We start from the raw sequence: 23,411 nt of genomic DNA, 5'->3' as shown, positions 1-23,411 counted from the left end.
CTAAGTAATAACATAAACTTTAATAGTTTGTTTCCTCGAGTGTGAGCTTTGAAACAGTCTGATTGAAAACACATCTGAAACTATGTAATATCTAATCTTACTATTTTGCTACAACAGAAAAAAGCTTTTATATTTAACCTAAGAAAAATAAGCTAGTGCAAGAAAACAAAAATACTTTCATCCATGAAAGAAAGGATCTTTGGACTTAAATTTATTTTCTTGTCTTTCCTTTTTCTGTAAAAGGTGTTTAATTGTAGTTTGGACTGGCAGCATTTTAGGCACTTGTGATGATGCTGACCATTCCCCACCCCTCAAAAAAAATTAGACCAGTAAAACGTTACTGCAGTCACTTTTAATACATACCAAACAATTTGCCTTAATTTCATCAGCAGTTAGGATATTGAAATTAAATAGCTTGGTTTATGAATAATTGAAAACCTTATTTAGGTTTAACAGATCTATTTTTAATGTGCACTGAACCATTTCAAATGCATTATGATCTTTAAGGAATTACTTTCCAGAAGTTTATTTTTAATAAGAATTCCCAGTAACAGCTGAAACATCAATATTATTATTCAATAAAGCATATTGAATATAAGAAGTTGCAGACTTAGCTTTATATGCTTTATTTCTCAAGCAAAGTAAAAAATGAGACACCTGTGAAAGGTACCCTGAATGTTTCAAGCAGAGAGCAAAATCTGATTAAAGATTGACTTAACATTTTGAAATCAAGGAGTAAAAGCCACAAGGCTGACTGAAAAAACACCAAGGTGTATTCCTTATGGTATGTTATTCACCAAGTCCACGTCAAGATGAAAGTGACTAACTGATTTGACTATCATCTAAATGTGTTTAAATCTTTTCAAAATGATTTTTTAAAAAAGACTTTTAGTCTCACTTCATGAACAATTGTTTACATTATCTTGATTGAAGGTGCTCTGAAATTAAGATTTGGCAACACAATTATAGATCTTAGAAAACTTAGGTGTGCTATATTTTAATATAGTGAAATTTTGGTAGGGAAATATTCACATAATTATCAAAATGTGGCATTGTTTTGTACATATTTCTTTAACAAAATTGGCCAACAAAGATGATAATATGCTGACAAGCTAGGAAATATGAATCTAATGGAATAACACTAGTCACCAGAACAATCTGACACTGATGTTTAGAAACTTCTATTTAGTAGTTACAGAAAGGTATTCTGCACCTTTGAAATATGGACAGGGAGGAAATAAGAAAAGGGTTAATTACCTCCACAAATCAGATCTCAAATTCTAGTGCTGGTAAGGGCAAAAAGTAGTTTCCAGAAGTAGCTGTCACTGTCTGCTGTTCTAAAATACAGACCAGGCCATCAGTGATCAGCCACATCTGAGGGAGTCTAACAGCGGCAAAGCACGAACAGATGACAGGGTTTTCAGATGCTGTAGCTCAACAGGGGGCGCTGCAACAGCTTGCACTTGTGTAAAGATCCAGAAGCAGTGGGTGAACTTAAGTGATACTTAGGCCCGATTTTGGAGTAAAGATAATTTCACAAAGACAATCCGTTTGCTTTATATGATAACTAGATAACTATTTTTTGGTGAATTTATATTTTAAAATCACTACAAAAGGCTTGCAGTAAAATGAACCCTATAGTGTATTCTTTTGCAAACCATTATCCAGTACCATGAAGGACCATATTTGCCTATTCAGATTGTCTTTGAGATTTTCTTAAGGTTGGTGTACATATATCTTATCTAAAGAGCTGGGTATTTTGACAATCTCTAGACCCACCAAACCTATGGCAGATTAACCATCCTTCCGAATAGGGGTAATGGGGAGAGAAGGCTAGAGAGAAATGAGTCCTGGGGTAATTCCTTTGGCAACCCATTAACGCTGTCATCAGCGGTGTCTGAGTGCATTTTTGATCTAGAGAGGTGATAGCACTTTTCAAAAAGTTTTCTGTGGTCATGAGACTAATCCTGGAACCTGAAAGTCATTTCCAGCTTGACCACGCCACCACACTTTCCACAAAGCCACATCTCGTCTGAGTTCCTGGCCCTGGTCAGGGTTCTGAAAGCAGCCGCAAATGTGTACTCTCCGAGTGGGCACTTGTTTGTAAGTATTTATTTTCCGGAGCCCACTCAGGAGCCGAGAGAAGCTATAGGCTGTTAGAAAGGACGGAACAATGAGTCAAAACAACGCCTCCCCACTTTTACACTAATGCATGGGGGAAATCCCCGGAACACCAGCGTTTGATTATGAATGGAGATTGCTTTGGGGTGAGAGGGCTGATGTTGAGAGGCTAGCAAAGAAAATGTGGAGATCCTGGCTTGGCAAAGCTCTGAAACCCCCTGGATGACTGCTGAATTCTTCCCACCCAGTAAACCTTTCATAAATGATTTATGCAGCAAAAATATTGTTGAAAAGTATTTATTTACACTATAGTCATAAACCATCCATTATCTGAACTTCAGTTAGTGGTTTTGCGTTAGAATAAATCATTTATATTTCCACAACTATTAAGAGCTAATAACCAAACAAGTCAGCTCCAGTAACATTATTTACATTCTTATCTGCAATTCGACTACAAAGGTAACACTTTTAAGTCACAAAACGGAGCATACAAAAATATACTTTCTAAAAAAAATTCCAAATATTAATAGGCAGAAATATACAGCCATAATAAACCCAGGGAGTGATTTTTTTTCCATAGTAAGGCAACCCATTTACATGCAGACCCTGCAACATTGTCTACATCACACAAGGCACCAAGGACACTTCCAACACAATTGCATGCATCCTAGTTTCAGAGAATATATGTACATCCCCCTTTAAATAAGTTAACCTCTGACTCATTTCAAGAGATCATAAATGCTTTACTTTTTTTTCCCAAAGGTTCAGAACTTGGTGAACAGTGCACATCAAAAATACACAAAATCTGAGTGGATATACACTGAAAAAATAGTCTTTACATTTCTCAAACAACTCAAAAAGGAGCAGATATTGCTATGTCCCTCCCATCACATTGCACTCTTGTTCTCTGAGTTTATAATACATATTGCTTAAAGGGTTGCGACGACTAGATAAGCTTTGATTCACTGTTCTAGGGCCACAGAATGCAGCATAAAGGCCATGCTTCACTCACTGTACAGCGTCCCCCAAATCAGGCCCAAGCCATAAAGTGCACATCAGTTTTGCTTCTTTTTGCTGTCCCCACCTGAAGGGATCAGCATCTCCCAACCTACTGTAGAAAAAGTCACAGGTCAACTCTGTCATCCAGAGTCAAAAACCTGTAACCAGTCAAAATAAGAGAGGGGGGAGCAAAACCTAGTCAAACAACCCTCTAAAGCAGGGTCGGGCCTCAGCCCTCTAGGCCAGAGAGCCGCACCCAATCTCCTTCCAAGCCTCCCCATTACCTTGGGGTGATAGTCAACTCACCTAAGAGAGACTAAGGTGGCCTAAGTTTTAGGAAGGACCTGCTTCTAAGTGGAAAGGGGGGCAGTGCTGGGCTCCACCAAGGCCCTTTGCCCAATGAAGGGAAGGAGGGGCAGGGAAGGATGGTAGTGTTTATCATGCAGCTCTAGTGGACGAAGGGCCTCTGGGGCCTCAAGGAGCTGGTGTGTCAGCCTGAGTCTCATCTCAAGGCGTCCGGGTCCGAGAGGAGCAAGGGGCAAGGGACCCTCCACCAATAGTGCTGCTGTTGCTGCTGCACAGGGGCCCCCCAGCCTGGGTGCCCCCTGTGCACGAGGCCGTGGAGGCCACTGGCACTGATGACGAGGGGGCGCTGCCTTTGCGCTCCTTCTGTCTCAGATGGATCTTGGTGTGGCGCTTCCTCTCGTCACTCCGGGCAAACTTGCGGCCGCAGTAGTCACAAGCAAAGGGCTTCTCGCCAGTGTGGGTGCGGATGTGGGTAGTGAGGTGGTCACTGCGGCTGAAGTTGCGCATGCAAATCCGACACTGGAAGGGCTTGTGCCCCGTGTGGATTCGGATGTGCCGTGTCAGCTCGTCGGAGCGGGAGAAGCGCCGGTCACAGCCCTCTGCTGGGCACGGGTAGGGCCTCTCGTGCACAGGGGTCTTGCTAGGCCTGTTGGGGTACTTGCGAGGCCTCAGAATGGGCCGCAGCGGCAGGTGGTGTGGATTATAGGCCGCAGCAGTGGCTGATGCCGAGCTGCTGCCAGGCAGCCGGGGTCCCTCGCTGCCTCCACTGGCCCCTGGCCCCGTGGCCCCAGCGCTGGGGCCCCCCAGGGTAAAGTTGCGTATGGTGGAGAGTGGAGTGAGTGGAGGGGGGACTCGCAGGGAGTCCAGAGGGCAGGGAAAGGGCTTGCGGTCTGGGCCAGCTGTACCGTGTAGGTCTCTCTGGCACTGTGATGGGAAAAATCCAGGATAGTCTGGGATCATGGGGAAGAGACCTGGGTCCGTGGCTGGCTTGGGGGACGGGTAGGAAGGAGGTGGTGGGTAGGCCAGAGAGGAGGAGGTGGAGGTGGTGGCTGCTGACAGGAACGCCGAGGGGTCCTGGTAGAGGTCTCCCGCACAACCAGAATAAGGAGGAGGTGGTGGTGGTGGAGAGTAGAGGTGGTCCAGGTCAGGCTGGGTCTGGGACATGGTGCACACACCCAGGGGTCCTGTGGCCAATGGGTTGGGGGAGGCAGAAGTGACGCTAGATGAGGCTGTGGTCGAAGCTGGGGAGGTGACCCCTTGCAGGATGCCTGCACTGACAATATTGATGATGCCTTCTGGGTAGCAGCTGGCACCAGGGTACTGGGGGTCAATGGAGAACTTGCCCATGTAAGTGAAGGTCTGGTTTCTGGTTGCAGAGACGGGAGCAAAGCTGCTGGGATATGGGAGATCCAAGGACCTCTTCTCTCCAGTCATGTCAACGTTGATCATGCCATCTGGGGAGGGAAAAGGAAGAATGGAGGTGGAGCAATGAGAATGCAGCCAAGAATCCCTTCTCACCCCCTCTCACATGGGTCCATTCCCAAGGCCCAGGATCCTAGCACCGCAAAGCCGGGCAGAGTCCAACAGGTGGGGAAATTGCTGAGCTGAGACAGTAAGAAGCAGCTAGCCCAAAATCCCACTGTGGCAGCCAGCAACAGTCTGGGACTCAAACTACCTCCAGGAAAGCAGGATGAGCTACTCCCAACCCCCACAACCAGCCATCTGTGGCTCTAGTCCCCAATAAAAACACCCAATAATAGCAACAACAATATTAAATATTTCTCATCTGCCTGGTACTTCTCTCCCTCTCCTTTGCCTGGGACTCCCACGGCTGGGGATCCAGGACAGAAATACCCAGGAGACTGATCCCAGCCAGTGCCACGAAGCTGCCAGCCCGCGAGGGGAGCCCCAGAAGGCCATCAGTGATTTCCTGGCTGCTCCCCATCCCGGGTGCCTTCCCTCCCTCTCTCTCCCGCTGCGCTTCAGCTGACGGCTGCTGGAAGGAGTCGGGCGCTGTGGTGGAAGGAGTCTCTAGGTTTCCTTTCCCTTCCAACCTTCTCAGCCTTGCCGATACCCGCGCGTCCCCGCCCCAGCCGAAGGCCAGTGGCAGGGCTTCGAGGAAGGCGCGGGGGCCGCAGGAGACCACTTTCCATCGCATCGCCAAGGAAACCGGCTGCGCCGGTGCCCCCGCAGGCCTCCCTAGGCAGTCAGGGAACCGCTTGCCGCCGCTGCCCGCCCTCCTCCTCCTCCTCCACCCTCGGCAACCCCCTCTACTTCGCGCGTGGCGCGCAGGTGGGGCGCTCCTTCAGGCCGCACGGGGAGCGCACTCTGCGATTTTCCCCGGGTCTGCTCTGCCCGGGAGGGAGCGGCGGACGCTTTCCTCTGGCGCTTCTCCGCCGCTCGGCTCTCCAGACGCGCAGCTCTCCTCCAGAGCCCCGAACTTTCCCGTCACTTTGTCCCTACCCCGGGAGAGAGGTGGCCGGGGTGCCGCCGGCCGAAGGGCCCGCACAAGCTCCGAAGCCTGGGGCGGCACCTCTTCCACTCTCATCCCGCGCCCGCCGGGGGCTGGGCGCGCCGCGGCGCACGCAAGCCCGCTCGCTGGCGACCTGGTGCATCTGCCCGCGCTCCCAACTCCAGCGCCCGGGTCCCTGCTCCTGCGGGCTCCTCCTGCATCCCCTTCCAGTCTTCAAAGCCAATTCAGTCAACACAGTCCACCTCGCGCCCCAGCGTTCTCCAAGTCCTGCACACGCACGGCACCCCACCCACCACCTCCGAGTTGCGTAGGTCCCGGCCCGCGAAGGGGGCACGCGGCTTACCTCCGGCCACTCCGTTCATCTGGTCAAAGGGGCCTCCCAGTTCGGCATTGGGGAAGATGGTCACCGACGTGGCGGCAAGGTCCTCCACCGGGTAGATGTTGTCAGACAGCTGGTGCACAAAACCACTGAGAGTTACTGGGATTTTGTCTACGGCCTTGGCGGTCATCATTTGTTCCTCTCACAACCTGGAGTCCCAACTCCCTCGCTACCTGGAGTGTCAGAGAAGCCGTTTTGGAGAGGGATTGGACTGAGCCTAGGTTGGTATCTCCTTTTGCCCTCCACACTTAAAAGCAGCCACCAAAAAAAGAAAAAAATATCCAAGAGAAATAAAACTAGCAAACAAGTTGCTGTTTTTTTTAAGAAAGAAGAAAAATGGTTATTTGCCACTGACTCTCTCCTGTGTTCCGGCTGGGAAGCCAGGAGTTGCTGGTGTAGTGTTATTATAACAGTCAGTGTGTCCCCTCGCCGAGCTATTAATCAATTGCTGCTCTCTCGGTTAGACGGAAAGTGTTGCTCTAAGTATTTATGGGCAGGTCCTCAATGTCCGTGACGTCGCTGCCCATATATGGACTGAGGAACAGGGCTGGGCCAGGCGGCTTTTGCCGTCACATGGCTGATTTGCATACGGGCTCGGCTGCGCGGGCTCCGCCAGGCTCGCGACTCCCGGCTCGCAGCCCGCGAGGATCCGCGGGGGTCTGGGGCGCGCGACCCGAGCCGCGGCCCGGGTCCAGGGCGCAGAGCCCGGCGGGGAGGGGCCGCGCCGCAGGTCCACCTCAGGCCCCTGGGGTAGAGTGAGCGGGTCTGGGCTGCGCCGCGGCCTCCCGGGGCGGGGAGGAATTCCGGTTCTCCGGGACTTTCCAAAAAAGGCGAAGATCCGGTGCCGGCGGCTCCGCCTCCCCAGCCCTTGTTTGGGAGCCATTCCGGAAAATTAAACTTCGGAAAGAAACCGAGCGGAGCCGAGACACTACAGTCAAACCCCTACTCACTTTCTTGGCAGCTCAAAACCGCAAGCAAAAGGAGGCAGCGAAGAAGAAAAAAAAAAAAAAAGCTGCATGCATTCACGGAAGCTGACTGCTTTTTTCTGAATTACTTGGTGGAAAGAAGTGGCTGGTGATAAGAGTGAATGCGGTATTGCTTTTTTGGAAAGTCTGTTCTATTTATACAGGAGCGAAAACGGAACAGGTTTGGGGTTGTTTGTTTGTTTAAGTATTTTGGGCACCTTAGCGCGGGGGGAGGGAGTAGACCCTAGGAGGAGCAGAATAACTGCGGAGAGCTTCGAGAGAAATCCTCAGCCGGAGACCCCCCCCTTCCTCTGCCCGCGCGCTCCCCGCCCCCCTTCAGCTGCTGCGCGAAACGGGCGCCCTTCCCGGCGCGTCTGGGCGGTCGGCTGTGTGGGGGCGTCCAGATGGAGGCTTGGACACTCACCCTGCCCCGCCACACACATACACACTCTTACACTCACACACGCTCCACTTCCGCTCTACACACTCCTGCCCCCGCTGCCTTCTTCACACACCCACTCGCACACCTTACGCTATACACTCCCTGTTGACAGCCCGTCTGTGCGCCCGCCTCGCCAAGAGTGACCGGCCGGCAGAGCGGGCGCCTGGGCTTGCTGGACAGGGTGCTCCGCAAAGACACCCATCCTCACCTTCACTGCCCGTACCGGCCGCCACCGCAGCCCCCGCCCCCGAGAGCCTACTCTCCGGGACTGCGCCCTGCCCGCACCCGAGCCCTACTCTAGAACGCCACACATTAGCAGGAATAGTCTTCCGTTCCCTGGCCAAGAGACACCTCAGTGAGCCCAGCGAGGTCTTGAGTGATAGTAAACAATGTCGCTAACGCCAGTTTTGAGCCGCCATCACCCCACACGCGTTTCCTTTTGCGAGTAAAAAACTGACCCCGATGGAAACCTTTCTGTTTAGTTCCCAGAGCAATTTTTAAAAACTTTTCAGGGGTCCAGATAGCGGCGGGTTCTGGTTCGGTGCACGCACCGCTACTACCTCCCACGCGCCCCGGCCCGCACCAGGCGCGCTCCGGACCCGGCCGGGGCCCGGCAAGAGGCTGGTCCCAGGTGCCCAAGCCTGGCGCGCCGCCGCCTGCCTGGCCCTTTCCCGACCCAAAGCCGCTAAGGCCTGGGACAGAGCGTGGGGGCAGCCTCTAGGGCCCGGCCCGGCCCTTTCCCGCCCCCGGCCCGAGACGGCCCCAGCTTTGTGGGGGCCCCGGCAGGCGAAAGCCACGGCGCCACGCCGTGGAAGAAGCGCGGCGCTGCAGGCGGCTCTCCCGCCGCTCACCTGCCGCCGCAGCGAGCCCGCTCCCGCCCGACCCCGCGCGCGGCGGTCAGGGCCCCGGGGCACAGGGAGCGGCCGCTGCTCGTCCACCCGAGAGCCGCTTCTACCCCTGCCCGCCGCGAAATCAGTTCTCCCGCGGCCGGCCATCTTCCTGACTTCAAACGCCCAGAGAAAATTTGGGAAAGTTTCTCGCTTGCGCTGCGCGCTCTTTTCCAATTGGCGATAAAAGAGAAAAGGAAGGAAATCGCAGCAAAGTTAGCACCCTTGTAGGTACCCCACGCCCGGCAAAAACGTGCAAAGTCTTGTTTCTAAAAAAAGGAAAAAGAAAAGAAAGCTGAGCTCTTACCACGTGCGCCAGCCCGCTCCGTCTGCGCTCCGGCCGATCCCGTGGCCCCCGCGCTGACCACCGGCAAGACGACGCCTCGGAGGGGAGCCCGACTCGCATCTCCAGCCCTGAGTCCGAAAGAAGGGGGGGCCGAATTATGCAAATATAGGTCGTGGCACCGGGGCTCGGGTTACGGCCCCCGCCGGCCTCCGAGGTGAGGCACCCACCGGCGGCAAGCACGGGCGCGGCAACTGCTAGCGCTTCGCTCCTCTCCACGCACGTGGGCGGGCGGGCAGACGAGTCGCCAGGGTCGGCCCGCGGCGGGCGTTGCTGCCAGGCCCGCGGGCGGACACCGCGCGCCGCCCCGAGGGGGAGCTCCTGGACGCCTGAGTGCCCGGCGATCAGGGTGCAGACGGCAGGACACAGGCTGGGGGCGGCCCGGGAGAGGGGGAGCCGCGCGGTCTTCGGCTGCTACCCTTCCTGAAGGAGGAGGCTGAGTAGGGGTCAGATGGGGAGGGGGCCCTACCGAGGAGAGGCGGGCTTGCCCGGCCCGTCTGAAAAGCACGCTGGAGTAAAGGGGAGTGACTGACCCTCCGGAATTATTCGGAGCTTTCCAACAACTCACACCTCCGTTAAGACCTGCGCCATGGCAAGCCCGCCCTGCGCCGGGGTGGGTTGGGGCAGGGGCAACCGACAGCGGCAGGGAGGCTATGCGGGCTCCCAAGAGGATGCCTGGGGCCAGTCCTGGGAGGCCTTCCCTGAACCTCCGCTGGAAACAGGTCAGTAGATATTTCCTGTAACCCTCTTCTTTTTTTGTTTTTTTTAAGAGTGATAATGGAACAAAGTCTAGGCACACTCATTTCAAGCCAGCCACCTTGTGGATAGATAAGTTCAGAAAGCTAAAATGACTTGCCTAAAGTCACGCAGCTGATAAGTGGTGGTGTCCAAAATTGCAACCCGGTCTTCTGACTCCAAGTACAGTGCTCTGGTCGCTACATCATTCGCTCGGGAAAACTCAGTTCCGGAAAAGGAATAGTTCTTTGAGGATTGGGATCCTGGCTCAGCCCACTAGGGAAGAAACAGGTCGTGTTCACCAACTTCATCTCTTTTCTTGGGCATTTCTGGGGAGAGGAAAGCTGAGGTCAGGGTTTTCACAGGGCAAGGGAAAAGGGCCTGTCATATACTCAGCCCTTTCCCCAGAGTGAAGAGAGAATTTGAGTTCTTGGGCTCTCCAGATCAATGTTATGGATGGAGTGACCAAGTTGGCACAAAGCCAGCATACTAATAAGCTCTGTAATAAGAGAAACCAACCGCACAGTGTTCTTCCTGGAGGGAAGAAGAAGTGAGAAAAGAAAGAGGTAGAGACATAAACTCCAAAGGTGTTCACAGAATAAATCGTTGTGCTGGGGAGGGCAGTGGGGGAGGAAAGGGGAATGTGGCAGTTGAATACAGAGATGTACCGTGGTCTCTACTTTTAGGCACTTGAACTTATTCTGATCAAAAACTGAACAAATAAATGTCTTTCTTTAAAATACAGTTGTCAAAATGACCAAGTAAATGGGGTGCTCCAAGATGTATCAGCGTTATTGAAAGAGTAGCAAATTGATGCCAGATTCTGATTTGCTTTGTCCTGATTCCAGACCTAGAAAGTAAAAAGAGGAAGGAAGCAGAGGAGCCCTCTAGTAGGCTTGCCCCTGCGGGTGGGAGATTGGATGGGGGCCAGGAGCAAGGGAGGCAGCCTGAGGGTGCTGGCTGGCCCTTAGAGTCCCTGCTCTGAGTGGTTTTCAGCCTTTTTTCCCCACAATGTGGATTGAGAATCACAATCAGCCATGAGGCAAGTCGCAAATAATTTCACATTTGCATTTTAGTTTATTAGGAAACATTTTTGAACATCATTATAGGCTATTCCTACTGTAATGTCATTTTCATTCACTTCCATTCTAATACTGCTATTGGAGTGAGAAACAAAGGAGTGTCAGAATTGCCCTTAACTATGGCCATACACACCAGGTGTGGATCCAGAACTCAAATGGCATAGGACATGTGCATCTCAGTGAAAATCAGGCTAATTGCCAACCTTCCCGTCCAGCTGAGCCTTTCTTAAAGGTGCCCCTGTGTGCTGAGAAAACTGATCAATGGTTCCCTACATTCAGCATCTCACTACGAATTCCAGAGGCTGTAAACCAAACCCCAATTATGCCAATTAAATTGTTGTGAAGCCTGAGAGAAGCATTGCTTCACAACAGTCCAATGTGCAACAAAAGTCATGTTTCATTGGAACAAATAATCTGGACAGGAGGAAATAAGACCCCTGTGATATTTTGTAGCAGCAGCAGCACTGGCCTAAGCAGAGGCTGCTCAGGTTCCCTTTAGGGTGAACTATCATTAAGTCAACAGATATTTCTTGAGCATGTACTGTGTGTCAATCACTATACCAAACCCTGGGCATAGGATGGTGCCTAAAACCAGCCCTGGTTCTTGCCCCCTTGGAGCTTGCAATCAGTCACACAAACATACAATTGCAAACAATGACAATGTTTGACCCCAGTGAGGGAAATGGCCACAGGTCCCAATCGAGTCTAGGAGGTTGAGGAAGCTCCTCAGAGAAGATCTCTAAGTGGAGATCTGAAGGATGTGCAAGGCTTGGGGGAATGTCAGTGGAAAAAGCATTCCAGGGAGAAAGAACAGGAGTGGAAAGGCCCCTGAGGTGGGAGGAAGCAAAGTGCATTTGTGGAATAAAGAAAGGCTGGTGTGGATGGAAACCTCCAGGCTGTTTTCCATACCTAGTGCACTGGGGCTGAGGGTAGCCAATACAGACAGCCTCCTTGGAAGCCTCCTCCCCACCCATCACCTCCCAAGAGATTTTAACGTCTACAGCTCTCCTTTTTCTCTGCCATTACCTTTTCTGTCTAATGACAACAGCATTATAATCTTTACATTTGAGGTGGGTTTTTTTTTTTTTTTACCACTCAGCTTCTGCAAATGAATGAGAACATGCCAACAAGATTTCAGTAAGAAGAGAACATACACAAAAATGCTTATGGACATCAGCATTGTGTTTCAGTGACGGCCTTAATGAAATAACATTCCTTAGGTGTCTGTTTCTCAATAAGGAAGGAAATGACAGACAATGCAAATTTTGTCCCATTTAAAATGAATAGAGTGGAGAAACACAGCCTTTCTAGTAGAAACACATCGTATCAAACCTACAGATCACTCCCTCATTGCTGGCAAAATTAGGTAAATCAATGCATCATTTCTCACGATTGTTTACGACAAGGTACATATCTACTTGGAGTCCAGGTTAATATGTGATAGTCTGTCAGTCTGGTCATAAAGGCTCAAAGTAAAATCTTCATTCCAAATCACACCTTTTTATGCATTTGAATTTTAAATCTTTCAGCTTATACATTTAATTGTATGAAAAATGAAGTTCAATATAACTAGAGAATTTCTGGATTTTTTTTTAATGCACATATCACTAGCCTGCTTACATTACCAGGTTCTGGGAAGCAATTTTCCTTTTTCCAAATAATGTCAGACTTTCTATAGAAGCTTTGTTTTTATGTTGAGAAAAGGACGGGGCAAGTCAGTGCATCCAGTTGTCAGAGCAGTTATTTTGCAGTATGTAAAAAAAAGAAAAAAAAATCAAACATTTCATATTTCAACTGAATAATCTTAATAAGAATGATCACCATTTCTTGTGGTTAAGATTGTGAGCTCTGGAGGCCCCTATGGCCAGAGTTCAAATCCTAGGTCCTGGGTTCAAATCCTAACTCTGACATTACCCGGCTCTGTATTCTTAAGCAAGTTATATAACTTCTCTGTGCCTCAGTTTCCTCATCTATACAGTGGACAAAATGATTATACATAGCTCATAGGGTATATTGAGGATTAAATATAGTGATATATGTAAAACACATAGCATACTATATGATACATAGTAAGCATTTACTAATTGTTGGCTATTAAATTATTACTGTTATTGAACACCCACTTTGCAGACAGACACTGTACTATGTTTTTCTAGGTTTATTGCTTTATTCCTCACAACCACCTTGAAAAATAGGGCTGTTTATTCCTGTTTTACAGATGACGGAACTAAGCCTCAGAGAAGATACAGAGCTTACCCAAATTCACCCAGTTAGGAAGTTGCAAAGCCGGAATATGAACTCTATTCTCTCAATTGCCAAAGCCACATCTTTCAAGTACATCATGTGATACAGGGAAGCCCACAGCAGGTTAAAACAAAAGAGTAGCTATACTTCAGATATTGATATATGAAGTATTCATGATATTTATCCCTGAATTCTGAGTGTCAGCTTCCAAGAATAATGATGACAGTATTACTGAGGAGGTTCAAGTTTAGGTTGTAAGGAGAAAAGGTAACCCAGAAAGCAGTGGTTCTATGCATGTAATTTGTAACAAGCTATACTTTATGGAAAATGTTATCTAAATTTTGAAAGCCAAGTTCCACATTAATAATAATCTAATATACTGTTGTTTTTCCAAAGAGGCTTGTAAATGTGGAATAGAAATTTAAAATTTAGAAAGAGTGGGTTAGTGAGTGACCTGTAAAATCTGGAGACTATGCTCCATCAGAGACATTCTTGGCCTTCGTGTAACCCATGGAGGGGACCTGCCTTGTGCTGTTGTCTCACGTATTCTCTATGCCGTTACTTTTCCATTATAAATTCCCTGAAGGCAGGGACCTGAAGTGTGCTCCCTGTCTGTATTCCAGCAAACCGAGTTCTGGATAGGAACCCAGTATATGTCTTCCTAGCAGTGACAGGGAATGAGGCCTGGCCCATATGAGATTTACATATACTATCTTGTGAGAGAACTCCTATTTAATTAATTCTACCCAGCACACGGCATGTTATGTCTAATGTTGTCTCTGGGAGATGTTGGAGTTCAGAGCAAGGGCAAGGACCCCAGAAAACATTCTCTGAAGGGTTTGTCCTCGGGTATGCCCTTTTGGTGGAGGTTTCAATCATGAAGTTATGAGCTGCCACCCTCTGCTCTCAGCATAGCAAGTTCCACTGATGTGGTGGCAGCCAGCAGTGAGGACCACTGCAGAGATGTCTACCCAAAAGCCCTGTTCAGGCTACCCTCCCCTCCCTCCTGACTCTTCTCTCCCAGGTACTACTGATCACAGATGCAGGGTGATGCGAGCAGCTGGGGAATGGAAAGAACTTGGGGCAAGGAGCCCCAAGATCCTCTTTCCAGTTCTGCCTCTGCCACTGAGTGATGGTATTATCTTGGGTTGGTGGTTGATGCTGGGAGGACCCAGCTGTGCTTCCTACACTCACATCACTCAAGCCTTTGGTGGCAGCCTTGGGAGACTGGCTGTTCTTTCCCCGTATCTGATGATACTTCTTAACCGTATGCCACAAAGATATAGAGACATCACGTCCCCTCATGCCTGCCCAGAATCTTAAATAGCAGTGAAAAAGACCACAATGTTTAGAGAGTTTAAGTTTGCATTATTTTGAATGAGAAAGGTGCAGGGGAGGGTAGAGGGAAAGGATTGGATAGAGGGAGAATGCCAGAACGGGTGCAACACTGTGTAGTGGAAAAAGCACTAGGTTAGGAATCAGGTTCAATGGTGTCTCCCCATAATAATAATGTCCTTAAGAATAATAATGGCTAATGTTTATTGAGCATTTAAGGGTCACAGAGCATTAAGCACTCTGTGACTATGTTGCCTTATCTCTTGGTCTACCAACCCCTCCATGAAGCAGATGTCATTCCTCTTTTCACTTTACAGATGAATAAACTGAGTCACCAAAGACCAAGCCACAGAACTAATTAAGTGGAAGTACCAAGATGTGAACTCAAGCAGTCTGACTCCATCGCTTGTGCTCCCAGTACCTACCCAAGCCTGTGTAACTAGACAAGCCACTTAACCTCTCTGAGCCTCAGTTTCTTCATCGTTGCAGTGAGGCTGGGCATGCCTGTCTCGGCTGCCCTTGGCCAGAGTATTGTGGTGACTCAAAGGAAGAGGATTAAGAACACATTTTGAAAAGCAGGACACATGCTGCAAATCTCATTGTTGTCTCCCAGAGCAATTGTTTGAGTTGCTGGACCTTCAGTGACAAAGGTGAATGTAGATCAGAATGGGATAGGAGGTGGCATTTACGATTCCAGGACACGGACAAGGCATCAACAATTGAACTGAACTTCTAACCTGTTTGCTTGCTGACCAATCCTAAGGTCCTCAAAGTGATCTTTTCCCCCCTCCTCACATTGGAAGGTGGTTCAGATCTGTGTAGTCCTTTTCTTCTGGATCTGGGGTTGGGGAAGGTGTCCCCCAGAAGCTTGAGGCCTTTGGAACGAGTCCTTGGCAGGTCTGCTTCTCCTGATGCTAATAACAAGCCTAGACACATGGTTACACTCCTTCTTGGATTCTAATAATTAACTAGAATGCATGTTTCTGCTCAAGGGCTGTTGTGCCTGAGAGAATATTGTGGTTACAGTGCAATCGCCACTGGGTAACAGAACAATTTCAATCAGTGGCCTTGAAAACACACAATCAGAGCCTCCCCAGAGACCTGGCAACTCCCAGCCTTTTAGAATTAGAAAGTTTGCTTTTAAAAAATATGATTATTTAGGCAGCAGCCTTTGGAAACTTCAAAAAGAGGAAAACCAGAACAATTTAGATCCTTTCTTCTCTCTGGATTTTATGAAACAAGTGACACCAAAGACATGACCAAAATGACCATTTTAGTCCCTTCCTCTGTTATTCAGAAATCCTAGGGATGGACGGTGCCTTAACAGGAGATTTTTTCCTTGATTTCACTGTGTTTCAGGCTTTTCATCACAAAGCTCTGTCATATAATGGCAACTTGAGTGGAATGTTACCAAAAAAATGGAAAATGATATCTGGAAGCCCAATGTGTATATACGTTAGGTAAAAGCTGGGTGGTTCCAGTTGAACTGGAGTGGGCTTGACTCTCTCCACTCCATGCAAATTCCCCAGGGTTCTGAAAGCCACTGCTGTGACTTATGGAGCCAGCCCACAACGTGCCAGGGCTGGGGCTGTTTAGGTAGGTGAACCAGAGAGCAAGCAAATCCGTAGGGATGGGCCTGTCTCACTACCAAATGCTGGCACAAGCTCATGGTGTTCTGTTCATCCATTCAGTGACTGTTTACTAAGTACCTGCTATATACCAGGTACTGTGCTAGGTGTTTGGGATGCATCAGTGAACCAAACCCCCTGTCTTCATGTAGCTTACTGCCTGGAAATTCTTGTGAATTTCATTCCAAGAACCAAAAAAAGGGAAAACTCAGTTTGTAGTATCTTCCCTTGTCTTCAGCCAGAATCACATTTAAACCACCCACGCTCAGATACAAATCTCTCGTACGGCCATTAGAGAAAGAATACCAAACTTGCTTTAGTAACACATTCTGGTGTTTAATGCTCTTGCAAGACATTCTTCAGAGATAGAAAATACCCCCTTTTTATTATGCATTTTATTTTGTTTTCTCCTCAGGAGACATGAAAGAAATTAGTCGTGATGTTCTGAATAAGAACCAGTCACAGGCTGGAATGTAGCCCTCAACCTTTTCTGCTTAATGTGGAAAGTCTCAGTTCCTATAGTCTGTCCTCAGAATTTTTGCCTTTTGATCCTTTCACCATCCATCTTAACTCTTTGATGAACTTCCTAATTCCCCAGACTTCCCAGAGTTTGTAGAGCCTAATAAGACATTTTATGTGGCACTCTACCCTTTCCAAGTCCTTTTCACACACATTACTTCCTTTGGGACTCGCCACATTCACCTTTCCCACTGCCCACAGAAGCCAAGTGAGGCCCAGAGAGGCCAAGTGACTTACCTAAGGTCACACAGCTAGTAAGGAGGCTGACCTGGCATTCCCAGCCAGATCTCCCGGTGCTGATACTGAGAGCTCTGCCTGTCTAAGGCAAACCTCAACTTCTGATTGGAAGGCCCAGGCATGTGAATGCTTGTGAAATCCCTAAGACATATTGATGGCTGGTGGCCAGTTAACATTTAGGTCATGTGTTTTCTTCCCCAGGTGTGTGCTGACCCTGTTCTGTACCCCCATGTCATCTTACCCCCATGGGGTAAAGACTGGTAGCATAAAGTTCAAAAACAACAACGACAACAACCAACCAGCGAGATCCTAGCCTTCTAGGTTATCAAAGGTGATTTGGGGCCACCAGCCCCAGGTCCATCCCCTGTAGTCCTCGCTTGTCCCATTTCTGTGAAGGTGATTCACTGATTACCACCCTCTGGGTTATCAGCCTGTGGTGCAATCAGAAGAGATTCTCATCTGTGTGGGGTGGCTTAAGTGTGGTTGGGTCTATCACACTGGGGCGACCAGCCTGACCAGGGGGAGGAGAGGAATTTATCAGCTTCATCAACAGAAGGCCTTGATCTTTTTGTTTTTTCCAAACTTGGCTAACCTATGCCACAGTCTGCTCGAAGTTGATTACAATAGTGTTTTAGGTGAAATCTTCTGTGTTTATGGCTAAAATTTGGCCAATTTTAACTTGGTGTCTAATGGGTAACACTGCCCTGACTTTTATTCTTGCCCAAAGGGTTGCAAGAGGGTCATTAATACAATGGGAGGAGCTGACTTGTAGACGCAGGAACTGGCCAGTAACTGTGCTGGTCCGTCTTCAGATCTGACTCATCAGAATTCTAGTCCCAATAATCTTTATTAAAATAGTAACAACAACCAAGAAAATGCCCTTTTAAAAAGCTAACTTTGATGATGAGCTGACTGCCTATTACAATTTTCTAAAAATCCATGCTCCTTACCACGACCTAGAAGTCTTTACATAATCTGGCCTTGTCCTACCTCTCCAACCACAGCTCTTTCCTCTTTCCCCAGGCTCACCATGCTCAGCCACCTCATAAACATCTCAAGCTCCTTCCCATCTCAGAGCCTGTGTGCTCACTACTCCTTTTGTCTAGAATGTTTCCTGCCCTGACCCTTTGATCATCCCATGTCGAGTCCTGCTGCTATAGACAAATTGTTTGTGTCCCCCCGAAATTCATATGGTGAAACCTAATGCCCAGTGTGATGGCATTAGGAGGTGGGGCAGTTGGGAAGTGCTTAGGTCATGAGAGTAGAGCCCTCGTGAAAGAGATTAATGCCTCTTTAAAGAGACCCTAGAGAGCTCCCTTGCCTCTTCTGCCATGTGAAGACACAGTGAAAAGACAGCCATCTGTGAACCAGAAAGTGGGTTCTCACCAGACACTGAGTCTGCTGGTGCCTTGGTCGTGGACTTCCCAGCCTCCAGAACTGTGAGAAATACATTTCTATTGTTTATCAACTACCCAGTTTATGGTATTCGGTTATAGCAGCCTGAGAAGACATCTTCTCATTCAGATCTCAGCACAAGCCTTCCCTTCCCAGACCTCCCCACTCTTCCTCAGTCATCCTGTCCATTACTGTGCACTGCTCTTGGTGCTGGTCATACACGAGGCTAAGGACCATGGCTGTCTTGACCATCACTGTATGCCCAGCACCAAGAACAGTGCTAGCACAGAGGAGTGTGTAGTAAGCATTTGCTGAATGAATGGAATGAATGAGCAATGATCAGCCAGGTTTGGGATCCAAATATCTTAGTACCGTCCTTTTCCACCCCTGGGTCCCAGTTGCCTCATTTGTAAAATAGGGGTATTAGCCTATGTGGCATCTAAGGCCGCACACAGCTTTGGCAGTCTACTATTAACTGGCCCAGAGGACTCATGGGGACCCCAAGGGCTGCAGCCTCAACATCACCCCAAACTGGACTGTGCTTTTCTAGGTAAGGCAGCATCTCAAGTCATGATAAAGTAAAACAGATTAGGCCCTTAGAAGAGGGCCCTTCCTCCTACAAAGAAAAAATCAGGTTCTGGTTTTTCCTAGGAAGAGGTCAGGTGGTTCTGATAGGAATTGTTCTCCATGAAATCTTTTTGATTGAATCTTCTTGCCTTGCTCGTGTCAAGGCATTTGCAAACAGACGGAGCAAATCAATTTTCAGCTATATACGTGAGTTATGCTTAGAAGGTAGACTTAACTGAGTCTGCAACTACTGGGAATCTCTTCTTACTTTTTTAAATAAAGGTGATTTATCCTTTTTCAATCTTCAGGTAAGACGCCAGAATTCCATTAATTCTTTCTAATGAATTTCTGCTTAAAATGATATAGAATATAATGGAAAGGAGACAGTTAATTAGAGGAAGAGAAATTATTTTTCTACCTAATTAGAGTACAGAAGCAAAGTCACTTGTATTCTTTGGTCTAAGGCAGTTAGGGCTGCGTGTTTTTTTTAAATGAATACGGCTAAATTTCAGTAAGTAAATACCATGATTATCAACATTTGGCTTTGAATATGCTAATGGCACTCCTGTAGGCTTACTTTAATTTCAATGATATATTTTAATTGGGGCTATAGAAATGAAACCACAGTTTATATAACTTTTAGAAAATCAAGAATAAGTTGATCAAGCATAGTTTGGCTTAATTGGGGCCTGGCTATTTAAAAACACACACACAAATCAGTAAGTGATATGAAAAGAAAACGGATGTGTGAAGAAAGAAGTCAATTTTTTTATTGTCACGTTCCAAAAGTATCGGAAATGTCAGGTGTAGATTGTAACTGACAGTTGTACAAATGCCATCTGTTAGCATTGGGAATCCAATGCTGGCAAAATAATCCACTAAGTATTTTTGAGACCTAGTGGTGCTAGGCCTCATGCCAAGGGTTACAGGGAATGGAATATGAATTAGAGTCCTTGTCTCTTAGAACCAGTAGTCCAGAAAAGAGATAAGGCAAGTGCACTGAATAAATAGAATGCATGAAGGACATGGTATCAGACATGTTAAAAAATGCTGCTATGTGGTCCCAAGAAGAGGGAGAACAGTCACAGGTGTGGTAGTGGGGATCAGATAAGGCAAAGCACATGAAGCTCACTCAGTTTTCAGGTTTAGGTGGAGCCATGTCCATGTCCTTCGTAGCTCAGTACACCTCTCTACCATACGCTTAGTATAGTGGCATGGCTGTGGGAGAAGACTACTAAACATTGATAGATTGATTGATACTCAAAGACAAAGGAAACACATTCCAAACATACACTATGGCAGCCAGTTGGTAGAATGAATGGATCCTGGGGACTTACTTGAAGATTGATAATATGTTTGGCTACTAGTTGCAGACCCATAAACATAAGTTCTGTACATATTTATCATCTTTAGTTTTCTGGACAGAGATTATTGAGCCCAATCAAGAAAGAAGAAATATGCATTTGTGCAGCCTACTCAAAAATGAAGGAGGCTGCATTTAGCAGCAACTAAACTTTCTTTTTCCATAAGAATGCTCTGAGAATCACTTCACCGATACCTCACCAAAAAGTGGTTATATGGCTCTATGAGTGGAGAAGGTGGGCCATGAATTTGGCAGGCTTGGTTTTATATAATAGATGGCTAGAAATGGAAGTTTAACATTGTTCACAGGGTTCTAGCGGGGTTTCCCCACCCACCCCAAGCCTGGGTCCTTGGACGCCCCACAGTTGCTTCCCAGCCGGCTGATCAGCTTTGGTCTGTAGTGTGCAGACCCCTCCCCTGGGATGCATGGTCCCTGCTAGAAATGAGCTATGAGGAACAATCAACCTGCACATTTTAGTTTGTTACCTCAGCTTGCACCTCCACAGGGCTCTTGGGTGGAATGGGAACTGAGAACTCACTTGAGCTGCAGCAGCTGATTTTGGAGAGCCAGAGGAAAGGCCATTTCATGGCAGATGACCTTTTGCATTAGGCTGAGGGACCAGAAATCAGGAACACAAGGACTTCACCCCACCCTAACACTGCCTTTTATGTAGACACTGCCTCAATTAGAGCCAGGGGAAGTTTAGCAAAGACAGTCTCATGATAAGGCAGTTGACAGGAAAGAAAGAAACCTGTCTCTGACTCTGGCTTTCAAAGTTTCCATTTGGAGTAAATTTTCAGAATGGAAAATTGATTATTTAAACTTCAATGAATTAAAAAAAAAAAGATTGGACTTTTTTTGGTTCTGTCTCAGTGATTTTAATTAACTTTCAGAAGTCTAAAGTAATAACTGTTACCTATGATGCTATTATAGATAAAACGTGATGGTCGTAGATAAAATTAAATGTTAATTGACATAATTAGCCAGTTAATATTTTAAGATTTGTTATCTACATTTCTCTGCTTCTGCCTTATTGTACTTTGCAGCTCAATATGAAGATTAAAAAAAAGAAGAACTTTCTCTTCATCTCCACTGAGTTATTTTTCACTTTGAGTTGGCTAGTTATTAGTCAGAGGTGATAATAATAATTTTTCTTAAAGTGCAGGCTGCAGCTGAGAATTTCCAAATTGCAATGAGTCACCTCTGGAGTAGTCAAGTCATTTATCCCCAAACCTCAGACTCAGACGTTGTGCCAGGAAGGGGATCCAGGATTCCCCATCCTAACACCAAGCATCAGTACCATGACCCCCTTACCACATGGGATGGCTGTCTTTGGCTAATCAGTGTGAAATGCCCTGGTCCTTGCAAGCTGGCCTCTGAGAAGGTCTCTAATTTTCATGTCCCTCAAACCAGTAGCTTCCGTGTTTACTGTCTCAGCATCATTGGACACAAGGTGTCCCAAACCTGTGTTCTATTCCCAAACAGTGACAAATATTTGTTAGCTGCTCAGGAAAATCTCTACAGGATACTCTGCAGAAAATGCCCAGCATAAGGGCCTGGACCATTAGGAGATGCAGCTTCTCATCCCTTCTGTGCCAATAACGTTTGAATCATGGCATCTCAGTGTGGGTCAGTGCTAGGTCTCTCAAACTTCAGTCATTTTAATTTTATTCTGCACTATTATTTACTTTGTTCTTTTCTTTAAATGATTTATTTTAATAAATAAATATATTTTTAAAAGAAAACTTTATATTGCTACTGCAAAATGGAAACATATAATTTGGTATTAAAAAAAGAAACCACATTAATAAATATATTGGGGTTCCAGCCAACACAGTGAAGTGGCTGCTGAGGTTCAGTTCCTGGGGTTAAAATGGATTAAATATGGACAATAGGAACTGGCTCACTGCTTAAGACCAAAGGCTTCTTTGAGAAGAGCTTAAGACCAAGCTCTTCACTACCATTTTAAATCATGTGTATTAAAAAAACAATTGCCGGGCTGGTCCACTGGCCTAGTGGTTAAGTTCAGTGCACTCCACTTCAGCGGCCCAGATTTGGTTCCCAGGTGCAGACCTACACGACTTGTCAGTGGCCATGTTGTGGTGGCAACCGACATACAAAATAGAAGAAGATTGGCACAGATGTTAGCCCAGGGCAAATCTTCCTCAAACAAAAAGAGGAAGATTGGCAATGGATGTTAGCTCAGGGTGAATCTTCCTCAGCAAAAAAAAAAAAAAAAAAAGCTGACTGTCTAAGGTTATGGCTTAAAGAAATGTATAAAGATAGACACATCCTCAAGACTAGAACTTGAACCAAGCCACTGGCTCACTAGTGGATCTGATTTGTGAATGAAACAACAATATGAAGAGAGAGGAAAAACAACTGATTAGAAATCTCGGAAATGAAAAATATGCTAGTGGAAGTAATAAGACAACTTAATAAAATAAAAATCAGGGCCAGAAACAGACAGAGAGAGTATTATTAAATGGTAACATATTACTGAGGAATTCCTCAGAACACAGCATAGACAAAAAAGATGAAGATGAAGTAGAAAAAGAGGAGGAAACAAAACAAAAGCAAAAGGAAGCTCACTTAAGAGACATGAAAGATACATTGAGACTCTTCAATAAATTTTTTAGAAGTTCCAGTAGAAAAGAATGGAGAGAATGATGGAGAAGCATTATATGAAGAGATAATCCTTGCAAATTTTAGCCGGACAACCTAAGATCAAAAGTGTATTGCAGAGCACCCCCAGCACGCAGATCTTGGTTTCTAATACCATTCTCCAATAAAAGGAACCAGGGCTTTTTAGAGAAATGGCTGATTCTAGGACTGGAGCAGGAAATATACAAGATGAGCCTGGAGTGTCTTGTAGTTCCAGAAAGTAAGAAAATAATCAAAAAACAAAAAGAGATACATTGATGGTAGTATGTTAAAGGGATACAGAAGCCAACTGAAAGAGCTCCCAAGGGCCAAAGCTGAAACAGCTTGAACAGCAAAATAAAGTATTGGGTTATATCCCAAAGTAGAAAAATACCCATAAGTCCATATTGATATAAATAAATTATTGAATAAAAAAACAGATGGGAGAGAATAGACAAATCTCCCACGCAGAAGATTCCAAATAATTGTGTAGATATTTTGCCCTTGAGGAGATGGAGCATAACTCCTCATTACTTACACATAGGCTGCACATAGTGACTTCCTTCCAAAGAGAACAGTATGGAAAGGGAGGGGGAAAAAAAGAGTAACTTGACAGTGGAGAAACTTGACAAACACTACCTCAAGTCAGGTGATGAAGGTTAATATCAACAGTGATAAGGTCATTTTGATAGTATGAACCCTTGATGAGAATGGCACTGTACCTGTGTGATCTTCTTCCAAAAAACAC

At 46.8% G+C, this 23,411-nt stretch overlaps 1 protein-coding gene across 2 annotated transcripts; it reads right to left on the bottom strand.

Annotated features, from left to right (window-relative positions):
- Positions 1-2,412: 2,412 nt before the first annotated feature.
- On the bottom strand, positions 2,413-8,978 carry EGR2 (early growth response 2). Of its 2 annotated transcripts, XM_014784924.2 has the most exons (3): positions 8,880-8,978; positions 6,243-6,351; positions 2,413-4,880 (listed from the first exon to the last, which is right to left on the bottom strand). In XM_014784924.2, exons 1-3 carry the CDS (start codon positions 8,976-8,978, stop codon positions 3,628-3,630), a joined length of 1,461 nt encoding a protein of 486 aa, XP_014640410.1. In that variant the 3' UTR covers positions 2,413-3,627. The 2 variants fall into 2 exon arrangements, with proteins under 2 accessions (XP_014640410.1, XP_087288285.1); XM_087432159.1 differs by lacking the exon at positions 8,880-8,978 and having other exon boundaries at positions 6,243-6,847.
- Positions 8,979-23,411: the final 14,433 nt, after the last annotated feature.

Source organism: Ceratotherium simum, chromosome 6, assembly GCF_057802395.1.
Source record: "Ceratotherium simum simum isolate JZ-2026a chromosome 6, ASM5780239v1, whole genome shotgun sequence".
Taxonomy (NCBI): domain Eukaryota; kingdom Metazoa; phylum Chordata; class Mammalia; order Perissodactyla; family Rhinocerotidae; genus Ceratotherium; species Ceratotherium simum.
Note: the sequence above shows the minus strand (reverse complement) of the source record. Positions and strands in the feature narration are given on the sequence as shown.